The sequence below is a fragment of the Physcomitrium patens genome, chromosome 24 (assembly GCF_059467195.1).
Source record: "Physcomitrium patens ecotype Gransden chromosome 24, ASM5946719v1, whole genome shotgun sequence".
NCBI classification, from domain to species: domain Eukaryota; kingdom Viridiplantae; phylum Streptophyta; class Bryopsida; order Funariales; family Funariaceae; genus Physcomitrium; species Physcomitrium patens.
Window position 1 is genome coordinate 5,638,777 of NC_143433.1, and position 9,503 is coordinate 5,648,279.

The window sequence follows — 9,503 nt, forward strand, 5'->3', positions numbered from 1 at the left end:
TGGAATATTATCACTCCATCTGTCAATCTTACCCACCATTGTTTAAAGTTTTATTGCGATGAGTTTTTCATGGATTGATAATAAATGAATGATTGTGAAGTGCAATGAGAACAGGAAAACTTGGAATTAGCCTTCCACATGCGCAAAACGTACACCGAAACCACATAATCATTGTAAATTGACAAGATTTCTAGGATAACAGTGGGTTGTAATGTTTGAACAATTGTCTAAATTCTGTAGTCTTTCATGGTAAATGTGATGAATAAGGTTACTGTAATGTGCTTGTCATGAATATGATAGATTTTTATTATTGAATATATCGTGTGATACTAAAAAAAAAGTTATATGGTGTTTTTAACGTGAGATCTTTTCTATTGCACTGTTCAACTTGTACACGTACTTGTTTTCGAAACCACTATTTCATAAAAATAAATCAACATAATTACTACTCATGGTTAACTCTTTGTTGTATATGACATTAAATTATTTTATAATTTACCTGGTAGTTTAAAAAAAGTATGGTCTTTATTTATTTCTTAATAGTGTATAAGATATGTGCTTGTTGGTATCATAGTTTTAAAAAAACCGAATTTTTCTTTTAATAGTTAATTCGAATACTATGTATATATACACATATATAATGTGTGTATATACATTCATACATATTCACAATATTTATTATAATAAAATTTTATTTATAATGAGTTTATTTAATCTTGATTCATTAAAGGAGGTTGTGAATTCTTTGTGTGGCAACAATTTTTACATGTTTATGTGTAAATATATACACACAGACAGACGTCACTTTTTATTGTTTCACTAAAACTTATTTAAAATTTAAAATTTAAAAATAAAATCCTCCCACAAATGATTGAACTTAAGAAACCAAATGAATTAATTAATCAGTAGAGAAATTAATAAATTATGCAAAACTTTCTTGTGAAAATACTTGATGAAATCTTACGGAAACATTTATCAGCAAGCAATCCATCTTGAATTTGAAGTTTTTACATCACGTACATGTTACACAATTAAACTTAAATGAAAAAATACGTATGCATATGCATATATATACAAATTCATTTCTACCAATTTTTTTTGTAAATCCAGGGGAAGAAACATTTATTCGATTCACAATTTGGTACGAGCTAGTCATGAATTTTCATTCTCCAAGTGTTTCAGAATCTCTAATATACAGTTTTCATCTAAATAAAGTTCTTTGAGGATTATAATATCTAATTGTTGAAAATGCACATAGCGTGATTTCTATCCATAAGATGTTCGAAGAAGGCTTGCATGCTATGACTTAGTATTATTCGCTGATAATGCTGCTCCCCATCTCTTAAAATATTCTTCAAGCTCCCAATAGTTCCTTCGCAAAACCTGATAACATCCAAACACTTGAGGTTTAAAATTTTGCAACATATCATAATTTACTTTGCAAGGTATCATATCCAAGTCTACATTAGATGAATGGTGTACCAGTTTCGGCTAATCCAGTTATATTCTTAAACTGGTATAATCTTCTCCCCATGACCAACAAATCCATGTTCAGAAACATTCAAGTTTCACAATCAAGACAGCAATGTTTATTCTAGGTCAAACCTACCGTCACCGATACAAACACCAATAAGAAGCAGAAACGTGGGTGCCATGTATTCAGAGCGTAACTTATACAACATCCTTAGTACTTCATTTGCTTATAGCACTGCAAGGCACAACAGAGAAAGGGAAAGATGTGATCGCACCGCTTTCCCGTAATCATTCGCGGCGTTGGCAGTTTGATTTCCTTCAGCCTACACGCGACCACAGAAACATGTTACCAGCGAAGATCAAATCAGATTTTCGATCAGGCTGTAGACTAGCATGATATACATTGACTGGTGTGAATCTAGGAACATGTTCGCAGCTACTGATCAGCTGGCGCCACAGCAGATCAATGTTGGGCAGATGCGCGGTGCAAGAGTCTAATCGAAGGCCTGAGTGTATCGATCGATCGAACGTAATACCTTCGCGTAAATAGAGCGTCCGTCGTCGTGAACCACGAATTGAGAGTCCACAATGCCGATGTGCTTCTCCGGAGGTCCATCCACGCATACGTGTAGGAGGAAGTCGAGACCCCAGCCTCCGATTAGGTCGTTGTGAATCATGTGCCATACGCAACGCCAGACCTTGTGCTCAATCACCGGGGCCATGATTTCTACGTACCTGGGAGAAAGAGTGCAGAACCATTGTCAGATCGTGGTAAAGTTGTGCAAGACACGACCAGGGCAGCCTGTGCAAAGTGATGGTGAGGGTGCTCTACGGTGGCTACTAGTTTTCAATGCTCTTTGCTATAGATCACATCATTTGATCTAGATGCGTGGATAGTTGATCGGCCCCTTCAGGGCACATGATACGAATTGGATTAATTGCGCTGACATACCCTGCACATGGAGGGGCTGTGATGTTGGTATTCGAGCACGGCTGGCCGTTTGATTTTCCCATGGAAGTGCGAAGGTGTATCTCTGTCTCGTTTTGAGGATGCTTTACATGTCTCGTCACCGGCCAGTGTGAAACTCCCTCAAGTCCTGGTTGCGCGATTTGCAGCTCATTCCTCCTCATCACGTCAATGAATCTGGACAAGAGCATGATTGGTCGTCAAGAGACAGGTGAACACACAGCGGTTTCCCCGCAAATTGGCTGCAAACATTAGCCAACAAACAAGAAGTACTGCCAGGTTGAGGCTAGCCCGTAGGAGATGAGATAGTGGAAGAGCGGGAACCGACTTGTGAGGGTCGCAATTTTTAACATTGAGGTCTTCGTCCCAGATGAAAATGTATTCGTATGGTGCCACCACGTCTGGATGCAGAAAACGTTTTGCAAACCACCACTTGCCTTGGCCTTCGCTCTGGATGTGCAGCACTCGCTGGAACCAGTCATATTGCCTCCACTTGTCGACGGTATTATCGTAGTGGAACAGCACCACTTGAAAATGATCTCCGGAAAACTGCATCGCAAACCACACATAAGTCGATCGATCTCAGACATCAACGGATTCGTCCAGAACTATTTCTCTACAAGGATGCGAAATGATTCAGATCCTAGTGAGACCGTCCCTCCATTCACCCAGACTCGGGAAACACTTCCTTTTACCCTACGAACGATGGCGTCGACGTGGGTCTTGTGCTTGAACCCAACTGCCATTGCAAGGAGACTCATGTTCAGCGGAGGCTTGTCCTGCGTCAGTGTCCACCAATATCGCATGTCATTGAATTGAGGAACTTTCGAATCTTACAGTGTGATCGAACAAGCTTGCTTTGAGATTCATCACAATCAAAGAGATGGACCTGGTTATTACGAGTACCTGAGGCGGCAGCTTGGTATAATTACGGCGATGGTAGTCTGAATTCGTATGAATGAACTGCTGAGGCAGCTTTTTGACAGCTCGCCATTCATATTCACTCTCATCTCTCAAACAATTCTGCGACCCGATTTGGTTTGTACTTCCTTCTGATGGTGGCACCAATTCGACCGTCTCGTTTCGCCAACAAGGTGGTGGCGAGGATTGATCAAGTTTTTGGACACCAGTCCCGGTTGAAGGCACTCCACTAGGGGGTTGAATTTCGTGAGTAGCATTCTGAACGCAGTCGCAACGCCGTACAGGTTGTATAGACCTAGAACCTGCTGCGTCCAGAACAAAGCGACCATCCCCAAGCAGTGGTGGCATACCGGTAATGCTTTGCAGAACCATGCCTCCAATGAAACCTAAACATAATGCTACAACCACCGATCTACTGAAAGCCAAACGCTTTCTGCTCTTCAAGATGGAGTCCATCAAACTAACCGAAGCAAGCACTTCACTTTCATTTCACAAAACAAGAATTCAACCCTTCACATGTAGCGTAAATCCACCTTCTGCTGCTGGACCAGCACTATATGGCAATATTTTGCCTAGGGACTAGAATGACTTCAATAACAACACAAAAACGGTGTCGGTTTCAACGATTGCAAATGTGCCTCGACGTCACAACATGCTTGCAAACTGTACTAATCTTCCCTTAAACTTTATCTCTAGCTAGCTCCACTGGGCGACGTGATGCTTTTGGCTCTTGGTGCGCTCATGTGCAATATATCCACTTGAAGTCCTGGTCGACGTGCTCTTGCAATCAGTTATATTATAACAATAAATTCCTTTGTCCGTGACTCTAGTAGAAGTCGTCACTGATCACGTCGGCATGATGTTGAGAAAGAAAGTATCTCCTAATCAATAGTCTAGGTCCAGTTTATTACTACTACTACTACTACTACTTGCTATGGATCAGTAGTTCGATCTGCTTCGAGGACTTGGTATTATAATTCCTCAGACTAGCCACGATTAGCTTGTTTAACAGTGGTCGAGTGCGCCGGGTTTTCAAGAGGATACCGACGCCGGCGAAAAGGTCCAGCGGAGCCCTGTATCCCCCGCATTACTGACCTCATTTCTTTTTCTTCTTCTACTTCTTTCATTCTTGTCTTTTTCTTTTTCTACATCCTTCCTTACGTTCCTTTAAACTCAAACCTAAAATATTTCAACTCAAAAGGTAATAATATTCTTTGATATCTCAAAGGATATCTTTTGTATTGTAAATAAATAAATAAATAAATAAATAAATAAAGAGGCTTTTGACATTGTTTAAAGCTTCTAATTATTAAAAAAAGAATAAAGAGGTTTTGAAGTTCATTCGATTTGATATTTAACTTGAAAAATACATGATTCATTTTGAGTTTGGGATTAGTTTATAATCCCAAACTCAAAATGATTGCATGTAATAAAATATCTATATATATATATATATATATATGAAATTGTAGTCATACATCTTCTTTACATTATCTACATGTAACATGTATTGCTTTCTTACCATTGTATTTTATTACAAGTATTTGAATACTAGTTGCAAGAAGTAAAATATATATTTTCAGACACCATTAAGTGATACATTTCTGCAGTTGGTTTTGCAATGTATCTTTTTATTCAAAATATAGTACAAATTCCTAGTTAGTAATTTTATAAATATATTAACTTCCAACAATATTTTTATAATGGATGTTATAATATTTGAAATTATTATATATAAACATCATGATAATAATAATAATTATTGTTACCATTATTCATATTATATCTCCACTTATCAATCATTTCCATATTTTACTTTTTTGAAATGAAGTTCATTTAGTACATATTTGAATTTGGTCTATAGTCTAACCTTATTTATATTCATTTCATTGACTATTTTTGCTTAACACAATTTTAAATTTATTAGCATATCTTCCAGTTGAATTCCAAATATTTAGATGATCCAATTACGGTTATCATTATTTTAGGTTTAATTGTGCAAAGGTTTACTTTATTTTGTTATTTAACCTGTACTTCAAACTTTTTGATTTTTCATATCTATGTAGAAAAATCAATTTCATATTCATGTTGGCTTATAAAAGGAGTTGAGTTTCATTAATTCCATGTCAGTGAAATATCAACAAAATGTGTACATATGCATATGTATATATAAATGTTTCATTAATGAAAGCTAAAAAAAATTAAAAAAAATAAAGTATCTCATAGTAATTGTGATAATACATTTTAAAGTAAAAGCTGATGGTAGTTTCTAAAATAATTTTGGTAGAAAAATAAATAAATAAAGGTTAATAATTTATTTGAAAATAACATATACACACACATATAAATATAATTACATAGTTTAGGATTCCATCACCAATTAAAACAACACGATCTATGACGTTATAATTATTAATTTTATTTTTGTTGCATTTTTTAACACTTACATTGTTTTGTTTATATTTGTAACCATTCATTTTTTTATTTTTATTCTTTTACATGAATATTTTTCTTTAATACATATAGTTGCAATTTTAATTTGGACTCTTATTAAATCTAATAAAAATCCACCACGAGCCAAAAAAGCAACTTATAGTAAAAAAGTTGCCTAGATGTATGAAAACAAGCTTTTAAGCATGACTAGATGATACCTTTAACTTTGTTTTGAACCCACTTGTTGTAGCCTTTTCTTAGGTACTGAAAGCGCAATCTATGGCTGCGCATTGAAGAAGTAAAGAGAGCATCCCGTCCCAACACTTAAACATCACACCATTTGCCTCGTGTGCAGACTGCCTAGAATGAATGCAAGGAATTGATCGATTGAATTTCATTCAAGGTAGTTCAGTTTGGAATGGATTTTATTCGAGAGCATTAAATGTAGCCGGCTCTCCATAATATTTACTTTAGTCTACAGTACAATTATAGTTACAATATTTGGAATATAATGGAGAGGAACTGTTTATTATCTCTCCTTCTCTTCTTGTATATGAGACACAACTAGATTAATAGACTTTTGTATGAAGCTCTCTCTCTCTCTCCTTAGAAACTCTCTTGTATGTATATGTATTACTTATTACTACTCTTGTGTCTTTCTAAACAATCTCAACATGTTATCAACATGACTCTCTTCTACACTATCAATTTTTTTTTTTTTTTTTTTTTTTTTTTTTTTTTTACTCTAGTCTTGACTCTTCAAACCTATTACTACTCCTGCTCCTTGTGTGACTCATGATCTTGCTGCACTTCTTGTTGGCCCCTCATACATTAGTTGCTTGCTTACAATACTTGCTCTATTCTATGCCCTGCTTGCTTAGAATACTTGCTCCAATCTAACTTCCGTACTGCACCTTGTGCCTGCAGCCGAACAGCTACCAAACTGCTACCAAAAAACTGCTGCCGCTTGCTGCCAACCTTGTTGCCAATCTTGTTGCTTAAACAGCCTGACCACCATTGCTGATTATTAATTGCCACCGAATAGCTACTAATCTTGTCACTGATTATTGTTGCCACTCCCGCCCTACTACCGTCATTGTGTTGTAACATGACTATATGGTAAAAGATGATAATATGGATCTTATTATAGAAGAGCCTAGTTAATAGATAAAGTAGAAAAATATGGATAAAAGATAGGAAGGTAATAAAACTTTTAATAGTAGTACTACTTTTTTATAAAAGTGACTTCTATTTACTTTATAGGGCCATAAATAAGGCAAAATAAGATAGATTGAAAAAATAAATGATATAAGTATTTTTAGGAAGAAGTTAAGAATAAATTCTAGTAAAAATTACCTAGAAAAACTAGATATTGATACCCGAGGAGGGGTGGTTATTAACTTGGGTCGAAATCAGACCATGAGGCACAAAACTGAGCACCTACGGCAACTTGGGGATTCTTTTGTAGATTGGAAAGTGGGATTTGATAGAAAACTAGATAGAGTTTCTATGAGCATTGGATTTGGGTGATTTGAAGTTGTTATGACTTTGTAAGAGCTTTACAAAATCAAGATTATTTTTGGATAACTTGGGTTTTGTGAAATAAATTATGGTTGACGTTTCTAGAGATTTCAAGAGTTTTATAATAGATCTATGGGTGAAATTTTGTGGATTAATGGTCATAGTTGTGTTTAATATGTGTTGTAAATCTTATCTTGATCTAATAGTTGAATTGAGGGTTATTGAGGTTTAAGTGGATTAAGGTCTCAGAAAGTAGAATTTTAGAGCTAGTGAGGATTTTAAAGATTTTTTGCAATCTACTAGTTGGATTGGAGGAAATTTACGTGAGAAGATTTTGGACTTGTTTTACTATGTGTATGAGAATTTTGAGATCAATCAAATAGCAAAAAGGAGAGATATTAGTTCTAAGAGATTGGCATCAAGGTCAGAGAAGGAGGCCGGCCAATATCCAAGCACGTTTTTGAGGCTATCGTCTATTTGGTAATTCCGATCCTTTTTAAAATCTTTTGTACTTCTTATCAACTTAATTGTTAAAAAGCTTGTAAATTTTGAGTTAAGATGAATACTTCATTCATTAGTAATTGAGGTCTAAATCTGTTATAGGAATTACTAGGATTTGATTTAGGGTCAAGATTTGGTTAGGATTTGATTTAGGATTAGGATTTGGTTTAAACTTTAGGGTTTGGTTAGAATTTGATTTAGGATTAGGATTTGGTTTAAGCTTTAGGGTTTGGTTAGAGTTTGATTTAGGATTTAAGATTTGGTTAGGATTTGATTTAGAGTTAGGATTTGATTAGGATTTGGTTAGGATTTGATTTAGGATTAGGATTTGATTTAGGGTTTAGGATTTGGTTAGGATTTGATTTAGGATTAGGATTTAGTTAGGATTTAGAGTTTGATTTAAGGTTGGTTAGGATTTTATTTATGGTTTAGGATTTGGTTTAGGATTTAGGATTTAAGATTTGATTTAGGGTTTAGGATTTGGTTTAGGATTTAAGGTTTGGTTAGGATTTGGTCACGATTTGTTTTAGGGTATAAGGTTTTATTTGAGTTTGTTTAAGATTTTAGATTTAGTTAGTTTTTGGCCTAAAGTTTGAATGAAGTCCAATAAGATTTCAATTAGAATTAAATTAAGATTGAATTGAGATGTATTTAAGATATGTTTGTAGTCATTTTAATATTTCTTTAAGATTTCTTATTGTTTCTTTGTAATTTCTTTAAGGTTTCTCTGAATTTGATTAAAGCTTGTTTAGTATTATTAGTATTCTATTAGAATTAGGATTTTAATGTAGCAATATCCATTCTACCTTCCACAACCAAATGCCCAGAGCATTCTTAAGTAAGACTTCACGTATTACGACACCACTGTTGACCACCAATTGTTGCCAAACTATCATCGACATCACCACTGACTACTGCTACCATTGCCACCTACCCGTCGTTGCTAACCGTGAACTGTCATTGAATAGCTGCCAACCCTATTGCTAATTGTTGCTATTGCTATCGCTACTATTGCTCTGCTGCCACAATCCACAATCTTGTTAAAAAAATAAAAAATAAAATTAATAAATTAATATTTTTGATTTCAATTTCAATTTTATCATATTATTTGATTTTATATTTTAATATATATTTTATTCAACTTTTCTACTTGATCTTGTATTCTTTATAGATTTATTTATAATGAGTGCTTCAACATCTTCAACTGCTTCTAATATGGTTCCAACTATTAACTGTGCATCTCAACATTTTCAAATTTTTTTATTTCCACCATTGATTGTAGATGGAAATAATTATTTATTATGGACAAAAATGGCAAAAGCAAATTTATTTGCACAACAACTCTCAAATGTCATTATGTTTGAAGAATCTCATATAATAAGTATTTCTATTCCTCCTACTATTTGTTGAAAAGTACTTCTTTTTTTTCGTCGTCATCTTATACTTGCATTATAACATCAATATTTGGAAATGAAAGATCCTATTAAACTTTGGAAGAATCTTAAATCTAGGTTTGATCATCAAAAGATCATTTTCCTTCCACGTACACATCATAATTAGACACATTTATGTATCTTGGATTTTCCAAATTTAAATACTTTCAATAGTAAAATATATAGTATTATCTCACAATTACAATTATGTGGACAAAGCATCTCTAAAGAAGAAATGATTAAAAAAACTCTCT

General features: G+C 34.4%; 1 protein-coding gene across 1 annotated transcript; it reads right to left on the minus strand.

Annotated features, from left to right (window-relative positions):
* Positions 1 to 1,092: 1,092 nt before the first annotated feature.
* LOC112276510 (uncharacterized) lies at positions 1,093 to 4,041 on the minus strand. Its single transcript, XM_024507898.3, has 7 exons — positions 3,347 to 4,041; positions 3,136 to 3,219; positions 2,769 to 2,989; positions 2,426 to 2,617; positions 2,010 to 2,208; positions 1,749 to 1,796; positions 1,093 to 1,383 (listed from the first exon to the last, which is right to left on the minus strand). The coding sequence occupies exons 1-7, from the start codon at positions 3,815 to 3,817 to the stop codon at positions 1,300 to 1,302; spliced, it is 1,299 nt and encodes a 432-aa protein (XP_024363666.1). The 5' UTR covers positions 3,818 to 4,041; the 3' UTR covers positions 1,093 to 1,299.
* Positions 4,042 to 9,503: the final 5,462 nt, after the last annotated feature.